We start from the raw sequence: 20,302 nt of genomic DNA on the forward strand, positions 1-20,302 counted from the left end.
TAGGGTTGATGCAAATGACCCCTACAAGGCCCTTCAGGGTATGACTCTCAACAAGCACGGGAAGTTTGGCGCAGATATCTTGTATATCTGCCGAGTTATGACTGTTCAAAGTTTTTGGAGAGAAAAATTGTTGACAGTCATTTTCACTTTACTGTTTGGACCCCTCCGCTTCAACAAAACTTCAATATTTTTCATCAGGCACCTGAAGACAGGTCTTAAGGCTTCCCTTATGCAGGTTTGAGGTAGATTGGTTTTTTCCCTTTAGAGGAGGAGTGTGTCCCGTAAAAAAGGGCATTTCCTGTTTCCACTAGGAGGCGCCAGGCACAAATGGTAAATTTTCAATCCAGTCCTGCTCAGGCTGGTATACCTCACACACATGCCAGATTTAAAATAGATTTAACATTGTATGAGGGTGTTATCAGTCATTTTCCGAATTTGGTGTTTTGGCGAAAAAATGGAAGAATTTGGCGCCCCGCCCAGGTCAGGCCCGTGAATGAAAACACACCATTTTTATAACTTAAGATTTCATATGCCTCATGAACAGTCTCGCCAATTTTGAGAATGATCAAACTAATTCCCTAGGTGCCAAGGTGTAAAATGTGCACACTGTAAATCGATAAAAAGTTCACATTCAATCCAAAATACCCGATTTCCTGTAGGATTTGGAATGTGTGTGCAAGAGACTTTTTGGAGCAGTTTTGCACAAAGTTTTGACTCTCCAAATTTCATCACTCTATGTTAGAAAAACCTAAATGGAGAGGCCTTTTTGAAAATTTCAAGGGGGCGCCACTGAGCCATTTTCTTAAATTGTTTCGTAACGTTGCAAGATTATCGAACGTTATCCAAAGCCGCATGTATGTGCAAATTTTGGTGAGTTTTTATGCATATTCAAGCCTCCAAATGTAAACTCTTACTGTGAACCCATGAAAATTTCACATTCGATCCAAAATACCCGATTTCCTGTCTGATCTGGAATATGGGTGCAAGAGACTTTTTGGAGCAGTTTTGCATAAGGTATCTACTCCCCAAATTTCCTTGCTCTATGTTGAAAAAACCCAATAGGAAAGGCCTTTTTTAAAACTTCTTTCTGTCGCCACTAGTTGGCACTGTAGAGTTGATGCAAATGACCCCTACAAGAACCTTCAGGGTATGACTCTCAACAAACACGGAAAGTTTGGCGCAGATATGTTGCATATCTGCCGAGTTATGACTGTTCAAAATTTTTGGCGAGACAAATTGTTGACGGTCATTTTCACTTCCAGTTTGGACCTCTCCGCTTCAACGAAACCTCAATATTTTTCATCAGGGACCTGAACACATGTCTTGAGGCTCCCCTGAAACAGGTTTGAGGTCAATAGATTTTTTTCCCTTGGAGGAGGAGCCTGTCTCGTAAAGAAGGCCATTTCCTGTTCCCACTAGGGGGCGCCAGGCCTAATGGGTAATATTTCAATGCAGTCGTGTTCAGGCTGGGATATCTCATATACATGCTAGAAATGAAAAAGATTGAACGTTGTATCACGGAGTTTTTAATCATTTTCTGAATTTGGTATTTTGCCCAAAAATGGCCGACTTTGGGACCACGCCCAGGTCAGACCCTTGAGTGAAAACTCACCATTTTGAAAACTTAAGATCTCATATGTCTCCTGAATAGTCTGACCAATTTTGAAGACTATCCAACTATTTTCTTCAGCGACAAGGTCTCAAATGTAAATCGATAAAATTTCACATTTGATCCAAAATTTCCGGCTTCCTGTTGGGTTTGGAATATGGGTGCAAGAGACTTTTTGGAGCAGTTTTGCACAATGTATCGACTTGCCAAATTTCATCGTTCTACGTTGAAAAAACCTAATAGGAAAGGCCTTTTTGAAAATTTCAAGGGGGCGCCACTGAGCCATTTTGTTAAATTTTTTTGTAGATTATCAAAATTTACGCAAATTTGCATGTATGTGCAAATTTTGGTGAGTTTTCGTGCATGTTCAGGCCTCCAAATGTAAACTCAAACTGTGAACCGATAAAAATTTCACATTTGATCCAAAATATCCGATTTCCTGTTGGATTTGGAATATGGGTGCAAGAGGCTTTTTTGAACAGTTAGGCATAAGGTATCTACTCCCCAAATTTCATTGCTCTACGTTGAAAACCTGAGAGGAGAGGCCTTTTTGAAAATTTTAAGGGTCAAGGGGGCGCCACTGAGCCATTTTTTGACATTTTTTCAAAACAACACAAGATTATCGAAATTTACGCAAAGCCGCACGTTTGTGCAAATTTTGGTGACTTTTCGTGCATGTTCAGGCCTCCAAATTGGCCATTTTCATTTGCCCTGAAAAAAGAAGAATAATAATAATAATAATAATAATAATAATAATAATCCTTTGCAAAACAATAGGGCCTTCGCACGCTTAGTGCTCGGGCCCTAATAAGCACATCCTGGGACAAAATAATGCATTACTGAAGACAACAGGCCCTCCAGGGAAGGCCTTAGTGCCTCACTAACCATCTGTGACTGACAGGAGGCTCAGCAATGGGCTTTTTTTTTGTTTGTTTAAATCTCCCCTAAAAACCCCTAGTGAATACAGCTAAGCATGAGTTCTACTGAGAGCAAGGGATTTGATGTATGGATGTCACGTTTATTTTTTTGGGACATGGAGAAGCTCTTGGAAAACATAAATAAAACAAAACTTAATGAAAGCAAAACTTGGGAAACTACAAGGTGCACCCTTTGAAAAATTAAAAAGCCTCTTTTCGTATCGACTCATGACAAATGCTTGTATGGCAAAATGCGTTGGTTTGTATAAAAGGGTCAAGGTGACAATGCAGTTACAATAAATGCTTTTTAACACAGATATACTTAACAAAAGTATTTTAATAATTATCTGTTTGGAAAAAGTATTTTGAAAATGAGGTACAACTACTGGACAGGAAAGGAGCCATACTGTACACCCGTTTATGACACGAGCCGTCATTTTAGCCACACACCCGGGGGGGATTAAATCTGGAAACAAATTGTGCAAATCAGTTGAATACAGTTTCAAACCACTGCTGGGTAATACTGTACATACAGCACTGTAATTAGTCAGTCTTTGCACATTTATCTCTGAACATGTAATTACAACAAAGCAATATGGTTATTGTTTTATCTTACTGTGTCTCTAGAGAGCCCACCTGGTGCAAGGGTAGAGAAAAATCATTTTCAAGGGTAATCTGTACCTATGGTTTTGTAATCTGTAAATAAAGATTAGTAAACTGTAGGTACATTTTGTAAAATGTGGGTACAGAATTACCAATTAAAAATGATGGCACAATGTCACTTCACAATCATTATTGCAGTTATTGCTGCTGTCAAGGATTGTGTAAAATGAAATAAACCAATTGGGAACGTAGCATCACTATAGCAAACGCAACCCCAAAAATTCTTTTAAAAAAATGCAAATCAATATAAATGCTTAATTAAAAAACAAACTCCAAATAAAAATGAAACAATGCTTATTAAAGTGTGAGCTGTCATTGTCTTGCTTTCTCTACACCTGCATGAGCACATGCAACGTGTGTCGCATGATTTCCGAGTTCATGGTCCGCAAGAAGTCAGTCAATCCTCCATTGAGCAATTCCTCCATGGGCACGAATTGAAGCACCTGCCTGTCACAAACTGAGTGAAATTTACATGCGTCCTCTTCTTTTAACAGTTCACCAATACAGTTGTGGACTTCTGCCAGGGCTGGAAGGATTCTGGCCGCAGCTTGGGGGCAAAAGCCAGCGCATACCAGCAACGCCCCAAAGCCGCCTGAAGGTGGCGGGCACCTGAACTCCATTGAGCGAAAACAAGCGTGCAAGCAAAGTACGATAGCCGCTGAGACACGAGTAAGCGCGGCCGGCACGGGCAGTAACAGCGCATCCCCAGAGATCAAATTCCGTAGGGAGGACGCGACGCAGCTGACGAGTCGATGCTGGTACGCCGGCGCCGCGTCGTACATCGTACTTAGACCTCCTTGAGGATATGACGTCTCCGAAGGAAACGTGAGAAGTAGCTCTTCAATTTGCAGCGTGGGGATAGCCCACTCTGTGCGACTACCTAACACCATACAGTGCTTTTTCCCCTTTGTCCCGTTATGATCAATGCAAAGCGCTACCACGTCTGACAAAATGGAGGCGGCGCTACTCACGTGGCAGGAGTCACACGGAAGCACTTGAGATAAGTCTTTCTCGGCTAATGCTGCCTGTGTTTCTGTCACATAGTTTAACAAGATCCCTGAGCAGAATGGAGAGTTTCTAACCTCAGGTATCGCTGCCCCAACAATAACATACCAGGAATCCACATGACAGCTTGACAGAGGTCCTTGCAGCACGCTGCCGGTCCCATCAGTCTCGCAACGATGCCGTTTTATCAAGTCGGCATAGTGACCCCTCTCCACACGTTCCTTCCAGCTCAGGCTCTGCAATTCCCTGCGCTCGTTGAAGGATCCCGCCGCTTGCTTCTTGGGTCCCGCGGGCTGGCCCGCCGAGACACGGGAACAGGCGGGGCTGACGGCGTTACGAGAAATCCATCGACTCCGAGGGAGGAATGTAACCTGAGTACAGAGATGTTTGGCTAGAGTGAACCCTGACACCTGAATCATGCTAACATATGTGCTTTTAAAGACTGCAAGTAGAGAAGTATCGGAAATTCATGTCTTCATTTTTTGTGAGTTGAGCTAGGGGTGGGCGATATGGCCTTAAACACGTATCACGATAAATTGAGCAGATTTACCTCGATAACGATAAATGACGATAAAGTCGCCCAAGCGGACTGTTATATAATATGAAAATCTGAATCAATGCATGAAATACAGATTAACAGTTTCTTGTTGATTTAGTCACCAGCATTCAATTTGATATATTCAACAATTGTACATGCAGTCTAAACATTAAGTTTATAAAAATGTATTGTAAACAATAAGAATTGAAGTATGAGCATTTATAACAGCGTGTATGGCTTGAACAATGTACATTGTCAAAATCAATATGCCTGTGCAAACATGTCATTGTAACACAAATGACTTGCAGCTTGAACAGTACACTTCAAAAAGACAATTTATTGTTAATGGCTGCTGTAACATAATTATTCAATACAAATGTTTACTTTATGGTTTCAGGGGTTTTTTTTCCCCCCAGTGCATTTTTTAATAAATGCACGCATACATGAACCCCCAAACAGACAGACACACATTAAAGCTATATTGATCTTCTGCAAATGAAACACTTAAGATTTTATGATAGCAATAATGACAGAATTAAGCACATACAGAAAAATAGCTGGGGCCATTTCTCTGTCATATTATGAGTTTCACCGTTGGATTGTGCTATATGCTTTACCATCACAAAAGCTATCAGAGAAATCACACACAGTAAGATACAAAACAACGCGACATAGTAATTGCTAGATGCAGTCCGTGCCCAATCCACTCATTAAATTCAGCCGTTTTGACAAGATTAGAGCCGCTATCCGACTCCATCACGTTCATTTGTAGCGCGCTAACGTTAGCCGCTAGCGGCCGCTAGCATTAGCCTGTTGCCTGGCTACCAGTAGAAAGCACTGAAAGCACCATCTCCGGAATTCGTGAGAACAAGGGAGGAGAGCGGGTGAAAGCCCGTCTGGATGCCACCAAGAGTCTACTAAATGTCGGGTGAAAGTTTGGCGAACCTCCCTTAAGCCACACTCCATCACGTTTTACTTGTAGCGTTAGCTGCTAGCGTTAGCTTACCGGGATTCTGTTTGATTGGCTTCCTGATGATCACGTGACTCCCTACGTAAGTACATTGACTGGTTTCTTAAAGGGGAATGAACATAGACGAACAACACAGAGTCAAAGCGGGATGAAAAGACTATTTCCATGTTTTATTAATTTACCGAATTTACCGACATGGTCAAAATTACGTCGGTCATCGTGAAGAATTTCGGTGACGGTAAATTTTCGGTTTACCGCCCAGCTCTAAGTTGAGCCCAAATTCCAGACCGCAATCAATCAAATTTGGTCCATGTTAAATTCAACACATTTTTGCTTTTTAACATGATAAAAAGCAAATGAATTCCAAATAATATTTTACTTTTGATATTGATCTAACAATACAATATTAGGTTTTGTGGTCACCACAATAATTTAGCTGAGGTTTGTAGCTAGGATTACCCCATTACAATTACCGTAGACAGTAGGGGTGTAACGGTACAAAAAAATCTCGGTTCGGTACGTACCCCGGTTTTGAGGTCACGGTTCGGCTCATTTTCGGTACCGTAAGAAAACAAAATGCAAAATATAAATGTACTAGTTGTTTATTACACAGTTTTGTGCTTTCAACAATAGGAACATTAGCCTATACAAAGCTAGAATTCTGCTCAAAAAGTAGCGGGTATTTAAAGATAATTATCCTACAATAATTTGCCTTTCAGACCCCGCGTATTGGTCAGCTTTCTTTCTGAAAGAAAGATGAAAAAAGAAATCCTGTGCTAAAGAGAAAAGCAATCCCAATGACAAAGATTTTAACATGTATTTTACAAATTAAATGCCTCAATGAATCTTTTTTTTTTCTTCTTATGAACGGTTTTCAAAAGCTTTATTGGTGGATTTTCTCAAGTTAAAGTGCCACACAGAAATTAATAAATTGTGTAAGCAGGATCTGTGTATTATTATTATTTAATAACAGGTGTTTTAGCTCATTTCAATATATTTTATTTAAAGGGTATGTAGTGCCCTGGGAAATCTTTAATATTCCCTCATTTATCCATAAACGCATGCCTTTTGTATTCATATCATGCCACTTCGTGTAATTACACACAAGAAAATGAGAGAAATTTGGCTCGATTGTCAAGCTAAAACGACCGGCGCCCGAGATCTGGCAGATTGTGTGCGTGACGTCACGACAAGTGAAGAGTGTGCCACCGGCCACTAGGGGGGCAGCGCCTGTCTGCATCAATATAATTCCTTCTAGTGAGTGGAGAATTAGGGGTGTTTTGAGCTGTTTATGCTGATGCATTGTGTTCGTCCTGCACATATTCCAGGTTCCCTCATGAAGAAACACCCCTCGTTGTCAATAAAAGAGAATTCAGAATTGACAGTGAGGGGTGTTTCTTCAACAAGAAAAAGGCTCAGTGCTTTAATACTGAATGGCGGCGATGATGGCAGACAATTTCGTTTCTAGTTTCAGCGACGAATCCGACGTAGAAGGACGTAACGAATGTTCACCTAATGGTGACAAGGAGAGTTACGAAGCTTTAATCGGTGTTTTAGGTTACCAATTTGAGCCCAAACGAACGCCAATGCAGCATAATGAAACGGTCATTGAGGGGAGCAATGACACTGATGAAACATCGGCAGCAGATCGTGTGGGAAACACCAATGATTTGTTTTGCATTTCTTTTTGTGAAGCTGATACACCGTGACTGCAAAATAAAGGAATGTATAGAATAATTATCATTTATTGCGCTATCATGTCTTTTTGCTCAGCCAACAGACACAAATATGAATGGGATCAGAGGATTTGTTCTATATATTTTACGAACGATAATTTATACATTTGTCCAGTCCTGTAGCCAATGCGTGACATTTTTTTTATTATAAAAGAGTACTCACTCTGGCCATTTCGAGCTTGGCTGCTCCCCTCCTTTGCTTAGCTTTAGCCTCCTTTACCAGTCATCGTCCTCTTTCTTGATATCTCGGGACATTTAGGTGGCTGCACCTGTATGGTCGGCACCGCATCTCCTTTGAGCAGCAATCTTTTAGCAAAACCCGATTTCTCTTGTCCATAGTTCGAGAAGCTTTCAGGTGGAAAATGCGCACCACAGAAAAGCGTGCCGGAGGCTGTGTCTAGAAAATTAGCCCTCTTTGCATGGACGAACTTTACCCATTGTCTGTGTAGTCCAGCTTTTTTTTTCGCGTTCAGGAACTCATGGATACTATATTCCGATAAATAACTATTTGTACACCACATAGCACAGCAGTTTTGAACCATTTTTGTGATGTTTTGGTCAAACAAACCCCAACGCTACTCTCTCGTCGTTAAAAAACAATGGCACCTGGCTCCGCCTCGACTGTCAATCACTTGTCGTGTGACGTCTCCGCCCCATTTGGCTGTTTCCGGAACACTTTCGGAAATGTTCGTCATTTTCGATCTATTTTCGATAATTGCTCATTAATGTGATTGATTTTTTTTGTTAACTTTATCAATATTTGTTATCTTGGCACATAACGGTTCTATTGATGTGTCACACCCTCTTTGCCGCTACATACTCTTTAAATGGGCTATTATTTTATTATGTGTTTATATTTTACAAATGTGATGTAGTATTCATTTATATTGTATATTTTATTTTGTATAACTTTAGTTCCTATGTGAATATTAGTTCCTACTTATTTTGTTTTGGTAAGAGGGTTTTGTATTGAACACTGGGCCATGTTGGTTATTATTATAGTAGAGAAGGCAGCAGTAAATCAACAATGTGCCCCAATCTCAAATCTCAAATCTCAAAAAGTGGGTTACGATTGCATATTAGTTTGAAACTCGACCGGATCCACCGTATTTTTACACGAGTGACTTCCGGTCTGCCCGATCCTAGCTAGTACTATTGATGCAGGAGGGCCGCGTCTTGCGTCAAATAATTAACTCTACCATTCTTTTCGCGTGCGTCGCGTTGAGCCGCTTCTGGGCCGCACTGCAACTGGTGTGCATTGGCTGATTGACTTTAACACCCACATTTCACTGCGTTCTCGCGGCAGCCACGTTGTCGCACCATTGACGTCTCTGGGTTATATACAGTGGGGCAAATAAGTATTTAGTCAACCACCAATTGTGCAAGTTCTCCTACTTGAAAAGATTAGAGAGGCCGGTAATTGTCAACATGGGTAAACCTCCACCATGAGAGACAATGTGGGAAAAAAAACAGAAAATCACATTGTTTGATGTTTAAAGAATTTATTTACAAATTAGAGTGGAAAACAAGTATTTGGTCACCTACAAACAAGCAAGATTTCTGGCTGTCAAAGAGGTCTAACTTCTTCTAACGAGGTCTAACGAGGCTCCACTCGTTACCTGTATTAATGGCACCTGTTTTAAGTCATTATCGGTATACAAGACACCTGTCCACAACTTCAGTCAGTCACACTCCAAACTTCACTACAGCCAAGACCAAAGAGCTTTCGAAGGACACCAGAGACAAAATTGTAGACCTGCACCAGGCTGGGAAGACTGAATCTGCAATAGGTAAAACACTTGGTGTAAAGAAATCAACTATGGGAGCAATTATTAGAAAATGGAAGACATACAAGACCACTGATAATCTCCCTCGATCTGAGGCTCCATGCAAGTTCTCACCCCGTGGCATCAAAATGATAACAAGAACGGTGAGCAAAAATCCCAGAACCACACGGGGGGACCTAATGAATGACCTACAGAGAGCTGGGACCACAGTAACAAAGGCTTCTATCAGTAACACAATGCGCCACCAGGGACTCAAATCCTGAACTGCCAGACATGTCCCCCTGCTGAAGCCAGTACACGTCCTGGACCGTCTGTGGTTTGCTAGAGAGCATTTGAATGATCCAGAAGAGGACTGGGAGAATGTGTTATGGTCAGATGAAACCAAAATACAGTAGATCTTCTTGGTAGAAATACAGGTTCTCGTGTTTGGAGGAGAAAGAATACGCAATTGCATCCGAAGAACACCATACCCACTGTGAAGCATGGGGGTGGAAACATCATGCTGATCTGTGTAAAGGAAAGAATGAATGCGGCCATGTATCGAGAGATTTTGAGTGAAAATCTCCTTCCATCAGCAAGGGCAAGTCCGTGTTGCTCAATGACAGCCCCAAAACATCCCTGCTCTAGAGGAGATCTGCATGGAGGAATGGGCCAAAATACCTGCAACAGTGTGTTAAAAGCTGTAAAGAGTTACAGAAAACATTTGGCCTCCGTTATTCCCAACAAAAGGTACATAAAGTATTGAGATGAACTTTTGGTATTGACCAAATACTTATTTTCCACCATGATTTGCAAATAAATTCTTTAAAAATCAAACAATGTGATTTCCTGGTGTTTTTTTTCCCACATTCTGTCTCTCATGGTTGAGGTTTACCCATGTTGACAATTACAGGCCTCTCTAATATTTTCAAGTGGGAGAACTTGTACAATTAGTGGTTGACTAAATACTTATTTGCCCCACTGTACTGTCCGTGTTGGTCCTCATTATAGTAGAGAAGACGGAGTAAATTTAATCTACACAGAGAAACTGTAACCCGATCGACTCACAGCCTCGAAACGTAAGGGTTACATTACGTCAGAAACTCGTTCGGTACGATTCCGTTCCGAACCGAGCACCTCGTACCGAAACGGTTCAATACAAATACATGTACCCTTACACCCTTAGTAGACAGTATTCTGGACTAGAAGTCATCTTTTTTTTTTTTTTTAATTTTTATTTATTTATTTATTTTTTAATAGTTTGGCTTGGTCTTTGACTTACACATGCTGTTATACAGTGTTGTTTAGGCTATAGTTATCTGAACAACAGTTAATATGAGGGATGCCTAGATCACACATTTTTGCATGACAGTCAGAGTCTAAATGGTCTGATTTTTAGGATTAGGGATACTGAGTTTCACAATTCTGACACGATACCTGGGAAATGTATTAAACAGGGGAGACAAAAACATTTTGGGCCCCAATTTGAACAAAGCTATCCCAAAATTATAAACATTAAAGCATTTTGGTACAGCAGTTGTTCAACAAAGGGGCGAGGGGTCACAATTCCTTTTATTGTAAATCAATAGCATTGAGTTACAGTGGTATGAAAAAGTATCTGAACCTTTTGGAATTTCTCACATTTCTGCATAAAATCACCATCAAATGTGATCTGATCTTTGTCAAAATCACACAGATGGAAAAACAGTGTCAGCTTTAACTAAAACCACCTAAACATTTACAGGTTATCATATTTTCATAAGGATAGTAGGCAAACAATGACAGAAGGGGAAAAATCAGTAAGTGAGCCATTACATTTAATATTTTGTGGACGGCCATTCCTTGGGAAAGAAGCAACAGTGCCAAACTCTCTCCATTTGTAGACAACTTCTCTGACTTTCAATTGATGAACATCCAGACTTTTAGAAATGGTTTTGTATCCTTTCCAGCTTTATACAAATCAACAATCCTTGATCGCGGGTCTTAAGACAGCTCTTTTGACCCAGCCATGATGCACATCAGACAATGCTTCTCATCAAGACAATTCTTACCAGGTGTGTGTTTTATAGTGGGCAGGGCAGCTTTAAGTCATTCATCAGTGATTGGGCACACACCTGACTTAAAATGTTTGGTAAAAATTGGTTTCAATTACTCTTTAAGTCTCCTTAGGCAGAGGGTTCACTTACTTATTTTTCCCCCTTCTGACATTGTTTGCATGCTATCCTCATTTAAATATGAAAACCTAAAAATGTTTGGGTGGTTTTAGTTAAAGCAGACACTGTTTATTCATCTGTGTGATTTAGACAAGGATCAGATCACATTTGATAGCGATCTTAATTACGACACGAGAAAAAAAGTCTTAAATGGCATTATTATGTGAATTAGAATCATATTTTGAGACGATTCGACTATATACAACAATTTAGCAAAGCACAGATGACGAGAAATGAGCCTTTTAATCTGCCAGTTAGCCACGCCTACCATTATAGGGCGTTAGCTTCCCCAACAGGTGGATGACGTCAGCGGTAGACTGGGCTCATCGATTTTACTATTCAGCCCATTGAGGGGGAATTATTCAGAACGAGGAAAACGCGACGAAGAAAGCCGCCAAATGTCATTGTTTCAGTCTCTCTACTCCAATATTTTTACAGGATATTCTTTTTATCCAAGTATTTTTCCCCAATAGCAATATAAATGGCTTGAGAAGGACCAGTCAGCCCGTCGAGGGAGAACTATTCAGAACGAGGAAAACGCGACGAAGAGAGCAGCAAAATGTCATTGTTTCTGTCTCTTTACTTCAATATTTTTACAGGATATTCTTTTTATCCAAGTATTTTTCCCCAATAGCTATATAAATGGCTTGAGAATGACCAGTCAGCCCGTCGAGGGGGAACTATTCACAATGAGGAAAAGGCGAAGAAGAGAGCGGCAAAATGTCATTGTTTCTGTCTCTTTACGTCAATATTTTTACAGGATATTCTTTTTATCCAAGTATTTTCCCCAATTGCTAAATAAATGGCATGGTCATGACAAATAACAGTCTTGTGCTGAATGGAATATGAAATAATAAAAATGTATTTATTCAGGGCGACATGGCAAAATTACTCCATAATGGTCAAAACTGTCGACTTCACCTTTACTGTCGCACCTCCCTAACTATATTTTATGACACCTAAATCGGACATATGTCATTTCCCTTCCCCGGCTTCGGAGAATGTAAACAAACCAGAAGGCGTGACAGCTAGCCGACATGCTAACCCGAACCGAGTGATGTTTCAAAGTCTTCAAAGCGGAAAATCACACATAACTATCCTGGATTATTTGACATGACGACCCGGTTGTCTATTGTCGTCGCAGATCGGCAAACCGCCCGGCGGAGAGCAATTTACAGTTCGTTCCCCGGAGGAGGGTGGCTGGAGTTGTTGTGCAGCTAACGGGCTGCTGCTAATGACCATTAGGACAGCTTTTTACATGCCTATCAATGATCAAACGTAAGTAGTCCTTCATTTAAAGGAAGTTTGTAGTGTTTACTTTGTAATCGCTGTATTCGTATTTGACATAATACAAAACAAGATGTTTACTCACTTCCTCGTAAGTCCAATGGTCCCACAGTAAATATCCACGGTGAATAGGAACCTTTTGAAACTCCAAAAAGGCGCATACGCCGCTCCCTCATACAGAATGATTTTTCTGCAGCCGTTTGGCTGGCGTGATGCGAAAAATAAACGTATTAATCCGCAAAATCAGCTGAATCATTCGTCCCCATACACAACAGTATGCTGTATAGTGAAGAGGACGTCTTCTACCGTACACGTCACAGCGCCCTCCTCCTCAATGCAAGACCGAAGCCAGAAGTCACTCATTTTCCTGGCGCGGGATTCAAAAAAGTAAATAAATATAGCGATCGCTTCCACACACATCCAAGCGGTCCATATCATTCAGGAGCATAAAATACCGCGTGTATTATGAAATAAACATGCTTTTTCGTGTCACAGGCACTTTAAGCAAAAATGTGAGACATTCCAAAATGTTGAGATACTTTTTCATACCAATGTAGAAACATCAAATCCATTTCAACGGAGAAGGCTGGCATTGAGTTATTATTTTTCACTGTTAGGGATTTATCGATCACTACCAGCCCACATCACGCATCCACATCAATGAGTTAGTAAATAAACTAATACATTTTAACCCTTCAGATCCACACTTTCTGCAGGGCAAAAAAAATAAATCTGTGCTGATTTTCACTCTACTCAAACACCAGAACAAAGTGCTATCTTTTGGGGTTGGGGATATTTCTTGCTTTTATTGGTTATTTTTAATGTTAATGTGTTTTTAATGAGAAATGAGCACTTAACGTGATCCTTTTTGAAGTTGCGTTTGGTCAGCTATTTTCAAAGAGCCAAAACTGGCAAAGAGGGCGTGCCAAACCTCATGATTGGATTTCAATGGGTTAGGTTTCATCCAATCATCTCCCAGAAGTGGCAATAGAACCTAAATTCGGTGTATTAATTGGTTTAGAGACGCAAACGTTTCATGTCCTTCAGCAGCATGCTTAGGTATGAAGGGGTTAAAAATCCGGTCTGTTACAATTCCAATCTTCTGAAAATGATATGATCAGGCCAGATTTTTGATCACCATTTTTTATGGACACATCCGTTCATTTAAACATTTATTTGCAGAACTTTTTACTTTTAGAGTCATCTTATTCTAAAATCTTTATTTGGTACTTATCTCCGATATCGAGTAAAATAATGTGACTTCCTACCTGGAAACGTCGCAGGTACTCCTGAGCCGTACAATCCCTGATGTAGTCGAGTCTCTCCCTCTGTTCATCAGTCATTCCTTTAAACAACCTCAAGTTTTCAGTGATTGTCTCCACCTGCAGAGTGTGAAAGTACATGCACATTTCTTCATGCTGTGTGAGAAATGACTGCGGGATTGAGGATTCTGGGAAAAGTGTCTCTCTTGCCGCCAGATGTGGTCCGTAATTCCGAATTAGTTTGGAGAGGAGAGGCCTCTCGGCCTCCTTGCGGTCGTAGTCGAGGCAAACGATGTAAACCTCGGAATTCCCGGCCTTGCTGGTGGCAGGTTTGAAGACGCTGACGGAGCGGAAGCAGCAGTTGAGCAGGTAGAGTAAACAGACAGAGGAGTGTTCGTACAGCGTGAACATTTTGAGTACGAAGGAGCCGCCGGGGCTCAGGAGCAGCAGAGCGGCAGTCACCTCGCAGTAATGCAGAGGTGCCACCAGTGCCTCCTGCTCGTCGGGGTTCTCCTGACAGTCGAAACTTCCGTCTGCCGTCACTACATCCACTCTCCGCATGTTGGCCACAAATGTCTGCAGCTCCAGCAGGTGCTTTTGGAGCATGATGTCACCGGTGTTGTCTGACCCAAAAAACCACCAAGGCAGAGTATTGGCGATTAAGCGATCATCCGCGATGGCCCCAGCGTTGGCCTCATTGTACGGGTTGAGTGTGTTGGCCGCCCAGCTCCAGTCGCAGTAGCGCGTGCGCTCGCTGGTTTTGACGTAGTGGTTCAGCGCGCTGATAAAAGCCCCGGGCGCTTCGCACAGGTGAACCGTGTTAAGCTCCCCAGAGAGGAGTGCCTCTTCAGGAAGAAGACTGAACGTTCCCAGGATCTCGTAGAACTTGCACCATGCCTGAGTGCAGATTTCCACGTTGGCGGCAGAGCGCACCGTGGCGATGACTTTCCCGGCCCGGTTAGTGGAATTGGTGTGCTGATGCCACACTTCGATGTTTTTGTCACTGAGTTGGTTCTTCACAGCGTTGAGAGACACCTTCAGGGCCTGGAGGCGGACATTTTTTACTTTTTCGTGTTGTCTGAGGGCGACATTTGCATTAGGGCTGCACCACTCCTCATTGGATGGTTTGACATAGGTTCTAAATTTACTAAATAGTCTTTCAATCTCAGTCAGTGTGTCGGCATCACAGGGTGCCATGTATGCTACTTGCTGCTGCTGCCGCCTGCAGACTTTCTTCCTAGTGCCATTGCTGGAGATCATTCTACTCGCCTCATTCTGTAATAAAACAATGTATTCATTAAAATCAAAATGATACACAAATACAATGAGTGAACATAATAAAGGGAAAAGTTTTTGTATCAATAAAATATGACCCGAAACTAAACTTGTCTTTGGGTATGGTGGCCATACTTCCACATTTATGTAGGACAGTCCCTCATTAAATGCCTCATCTTGAAACCCACGTAACCTCAAGCAGGATACTCATTTGTCCTTCTTTTTGGAGTTGCACTTAAACGCAACACACTCCAATGTTCCACCCTATGTTCCTTAACTCTAAAGGTACCGAACCCCACTAGTTTCAAATGTGGATTCACCAAAACCTCCGGAATTAGATAATAAAGTTTTGTTTTGTTTTTTTTAATTCAAAACCAATATATCCAACATAGCAAGCTGTTGTATTCCCTCATACTAAGTGCGACTCAACCTTCCACTGAACAAACCAGTTCATCCTCCCATCAGATTGAGGACTAGAAGTTAAAGAAATGGATTAAGCCTGTAAATTGGGAGCAAACCAGTCCAAAACCTGGTCTAAAAAGCCACTTGCCAAGATTTAATCAGAGTGAAAAATAGGGCTCTGCGTTTCTTTACTTTCACTGAACCCCTTAGACTTACTCACCGAACCCCTAGGGTTCGATCGAACCCAGGTAAAGAACCATTGCTCTAGATGCATTGAGAACAGCGACATGTAAGAAATCTGAAACACTTACATTGGGAAGTGATATTTTACTTGTACATATGCAATGCTATCAATCTTTAAAGGGAACCTCAGACTTAAAGACTTGTAGGCTCTGATAAGCCACAATTTTTCCCTTTTAAAATATATTATGAGAAACACATAAAATATTGCCAGTGATTTACAAATCTATAATATTTAGTACATGTTTTGACCTACGGAGGGCGCCATGTTGCAATGGACGCTCGGAGTGATGAAGTAGTTTGTCACTGTCACTGGAAGAACACTACCGGGTTACTGCAATTCCTTCTACCCGCCGAGAAGTCCAAGACACGGGCACATCCGGTTAAAAGCGGCACTTACTTACTATTTGTGTTTTTATTGAGCCTTTTATTACCTTTTCATTGCCTCAAAATAATTTTTGCATGTGTTTCCCTTCGATGCTTTTAAGCTAGGCATGTGCCGGTTACCGGTTTCACGGTTTACCGTGGTGTGAAAACGTTGCGGTTTCAAAACCACTAAAATTTTTCGACAGACCGTAGGACGGTATTCGCTATTTTTCTTGTGTCAAAAATGCAGCCAGAAGCGGCTTGGCGCAGCAGCGCTCACCCCCTCCCGTTTGTTGCTGTGTGTGAGAGTGATGCTATCGGCTACACAGCCAGCTAACCCAAAAACAATTACTCCAAACATAAGGCGTACTGTTTTTCAATTTATTGAGCTCTCAAATCGTGGTAAGTTTAATATACAAAATTAATACATTTAAAATGTTGTACAATTAGATTTTTCCATGTGAGTAGCTTCCACAGATTAGCACCATGGAAAAAGTTCGCCAAAAACAAAACACACATTTTCCTTTCAAATTCAATATACAAACTAAGTAAAAGCTTACAAAGATGAATGTTAGCCTAGGCTCAGCTGGGTGAGCAACTTCGTTGAGTGTTACAGCCACAGAGTGAGAAAACAAGCTTGATTCGCTTGAATGAAGGGGAAAAAGTGATAGCATCAAAGATCGCTAATTGTGAACGATGATCTTGCCCTAAGCACAAATCCACGTTCGCTGGATCAAGGTGAGGTCTCACTCCCAATGTGTTTTTTTTTTTTTTTTTTGTTAGGTGAAACCTTTCCACAACAATATTGACATTTTAACTAACTTATACATTTTACCTAACTTATGAATTCCTTGTTCTTTTTAACACAAAGGCATGACATCATGTAGACTAGAGTTGACACAGTGGCTGAAAATGGCGAAACTTCACTTAAGCTTTTCCACCCTCAAAAAAAAGTAATGCAGTATAATTTTTAAAAAATTTTATTCAGAAGTGTTTTTACTTTATAGAAATTATTTTGTTCTTGCTGTAATCTTGTGCAACTTGAGCTGTGGCTGTGAGTATAGTCTATAAGTTATATTTATTTTAATTTTATTTCAAATATTTTTTTATTGATAATTTATTTATTTTAACAATATATTCATGTTCCAATTTGCAACTATGGTCTGAAAAAAAAATCCTGTTCAATGGAAAAGTTTTTTTTTTTTTTTTTTAACCCATACATCTCAAAATTTTTGGGAGCTATAATTGCAATACCGTGATACCGTGAAACCGCGGTATTTTTGCTCACGGTTATCGTACCGTCAAAATCTCATACCGGTACATGCCTATTTTAAGCATTGTGTTTCCTTATGGTAGCTTTAAAGGAGATTAGTTACGTAACGTATTTAAACCACCCACATTTGATTTTGCTACATTTAATATCTTAAGGCATCTTTATTGTGTTCTGTCTCTATGCATCTATACAAAACAAGCCGAAAGCGCACGGTACTACTTTGGGTGTCAAATTCGCCTTTGTAAATGTTTCGCCAGTGTAGCACATTTTGGCAGAACACCGTTTTTTTCCAACTCTCGTCTCTTCTCATCCCATCTTTCCGGTTTATTTTCCTTTTGCTGCTCGTTTTGTGAAATATCGACAGTGCTATCATGCTCATTAATGTTACTCTCGGGTTCAAATTGAAAGGGTTGAACAGATGACATGTTAATGTCGCAAGAGTCATACTCTGGAAGCCTAGCAGCGAAACCACGTGACGTCACCGCACTGCGACGTCAATAACAATGTCGACCTACTTGTTAAACTAATTTTACAAATTGTATAAAAACGAAAACATCAATAGGGGTTTTCATATCACATTATTTTAACTCATAATCGGATAATCTACCATATTAATAACAAAAGATCTTTTAAGAACTACAAGTCTTTCTATCCTTGGATCCCTTTAAGTTCCACTACCACAGATAGGTCATTTCAGTTGTCAACGATAACCGATAATAAGAGGGAAATGGTGAGGGAAATGATGAGTTTTATTCAGTTGTTGTTGTGTTAGCGTGCAAGCGTTATTCGCTTAAAACACATTACACTTCGCAGTAGCTTATGGACTCTAGTCTTTCGCAAATACAGTAATGTAAACACTGTAAAACACTTTTTGAGCAATTCATTTTTTTTAATTATTGCGTCACATCAGTGTCGCGTTGCTTTAAACATGTTCTTTTTTATATATGGACCTGTTAAATGGTGGGGTTTTTTTCCCTTGCTGTTTGCAAAAAAGTTCTATAACTGTTTTTGAATTTGCTTATTTTCATTCAGTTTAGCTGTTAAAGTTTTTACTACTCTCTTACACATATCATCACCACAGGGTATAACTTAGGTAAAATATGTTACGATGAATAATGTATTCTAGAATCACTATATTTTTATTTAAAAAAGTGTATTGTTGATGGTAGAGTACTTGAGGGTCCTCATTTATGGTGTTGTGGAAATTGATGTCCTATCTTTTGGTAATGAGTAGTGTAGAATATATGCCCAACTACCTTTAGGAATTATGTTTATAAAGAATGAGAATATTTAAGTTTTTTGTCATACATAAATGCTGATAAAGAATGAAGTACAAAATACAGGTACTGTTTTTCAACTGTAGTGAATAAAAGAAGTATTCAGACAAATCAAACAATCAAAAGTTGGGACTACAAATATCTAAATAAATGTTGAACAGTTAAGATTTTGTTCTTTGTTACTTCCCACCACTGGTAATTGCTTGTGTCAAATTCTTCACCTGTTTGCAAGGAATGCAACCGTGGGATTCGCAGCCAGTAGTTCATTTTTCAAGGAAACGAAACACGTCATTTCCATAGCATGCATGACTGGCCGAATTACTATGGCAGTTTAATGCAATGTGGTGCCCTCAGGAAAACGGCAAACTGCAGCGGATGCTGATAAGTTATTTACAACTGGACGTGGCCCCATTCAACCTCACATTTACAACTATGGCATTGCAAAGGTCAGGTCAATTTTAGGTACAGTATATCCACTAAACACAGACGTTTCTGTAAATTCTAGTTGTCCTGAGTCAAAATGTAATGTAAAAGGGATTCCTACATATTCAAAATTATCACGAGCATATATTTTTTTTCTTCCCATAAGACATAAACTCATACAGGCTTTTTTGTATTATTGACTGAGAGAATATAACCTAGAAATGTTTTCCTCTATTCTTTCGTCAGTAGGATTCAAAAGCTATCTGCTAATGTTATCTTTGACTTATTTGTACCGACCAATTTCTACAACAAATGCTGCCATACATTTATCGTAAACATTTTAAACCAGGGACGATTTCGGTAGACAAACTAACCAGAGACAGCGCCTAAAAACGCGGCTTATTTAAAAAGCCAAACAACAGATTATCGACATCCTATTAGTTTAATACAAATAAATGTTTTCAGTACAAAGCTTTTTTCCCCAACAAACACAATATGTATTGATGTAAACAGCCGTAACAGCAGTCAAAAACTTACCGTACTCACCCGCAGTACAGACCCGGAAGACATATAGCCACGTGATCACTCGTTTCATCATTGCGCATGCGTCAAGACTTGCTGTGTTTCTGACTATTTTAAAGGGAAAACTCCCCTTTTTCCAAAAATGGCAGCAATGAAAAAACGTTAAAATTAACATTCTTTATATTTAATTATTAAAATTTAACAAATAAATGAATCCTGTATAGGGCAAATGACAATTTCTGGTAATTTTAAAAACTTGACTTGAAATATTATAATATTGTATGTAATTTATATAAAAGGCAAATTGGTTTTTTTTATTTCATATTAGGTTTATAAATTTCTAAAATGTCAATTAAAACTTAATAGCATGAAAATAAATAAAAAGACTCCAAAGTTGACCCCCCCCCCCCCCCCCAAGTATTAAATTATTGTCTGTCATTGACAGATTGGACATGAAATGACTGGTTATGCTCTCTAATAACCTCAAACAGTTTAAAATGTTTTAAACTTTAAGTTTGTAAATTAATTGAATGTTAATATAAAACGAAATGAATACAC

General features: G+C 40.0%; 1 protein-coding gene across 3 annotated transcripts; it reads right to left on the bottom strand.

Moving 5' to 3' along the window:
- Positions 1-2,407: 2,407 nt before the first annotated feature.
- On the bottom strand, positions 2,408-19,824 carry cmtr2 (cap methyltransferase 2). Of its 3 annotated transcripts, XM_057832791.1 has the most exons (4): positions 19,760-19,818; positions 14,177-15,241; positions 13,973-14,086; positions 2,408-4,565 (listed from the first exon to the last, which is right to left on the bottom strand). In XM_057832791.1, exons 1-4 carry the CDS (start codon positions 19,790-19,792, stop codon positions 3,519-3,521), a joined length of 2,259 nt encoding a protein of 752 aa, XP_057688774.1. In that variant the 5' UTR covers positions 19,793-19,818; the 3' UTR covers positions 2,408-3,518. The 3 variants fall into 3 exon arrangements, with proteins under 3 accessions (XP_057688774.1, XP_057688767.1, XP_057688758.1); XM_057832784.1 differs by having other exon boundaries at positions 13,973-15,241; positions 19,769-19,824; XM_057832775.1 differs by having other exon boundaries at positions 13,973-15,241.
- Positions 19,825-20,302: the final 478 nt, after the last annotated feature.

Source organism: Corythoichthys intestinalis, chromosome 1 (genome assembly GCF_030265065.1).
Source record: "Corythoichthys intestinalis isolate RoL2023-P3 chromosome 1, ASM3026506v1, whole genome shotgun sequence".
In the NCBI taxonomy this organism is placed as follows: domain Eukaryota; kingdom Metazoa; phylum Chordata; class Actinopteri; order Syngnathiformes; family Syngnathidae; genus Corythoichthys; species Corythoichthys intestinalis.

Coding starts and splice junctions, on each gene's coding strand:
- cmtr2 (XM_057832775.1), bottom strand. CDS start 19,792: ATGTCTTCCGGGTCTGTACTGCGGGTGAGTACG. Junction 15,242..19,759: donor CTGTACTGCGGGTGAGTACG/GTAAGTTTTTGA, acceptor GTTTTATTACAG/AATGAGGCGAGTAGAATGAT. Junction 4,566..13,972: donor AGTACCTGCGACGTTTCCAG/GTAGGAAGTCAC, acceptor CTCTGTACTCAG/GTTACATTCCTCCCTCGGAG.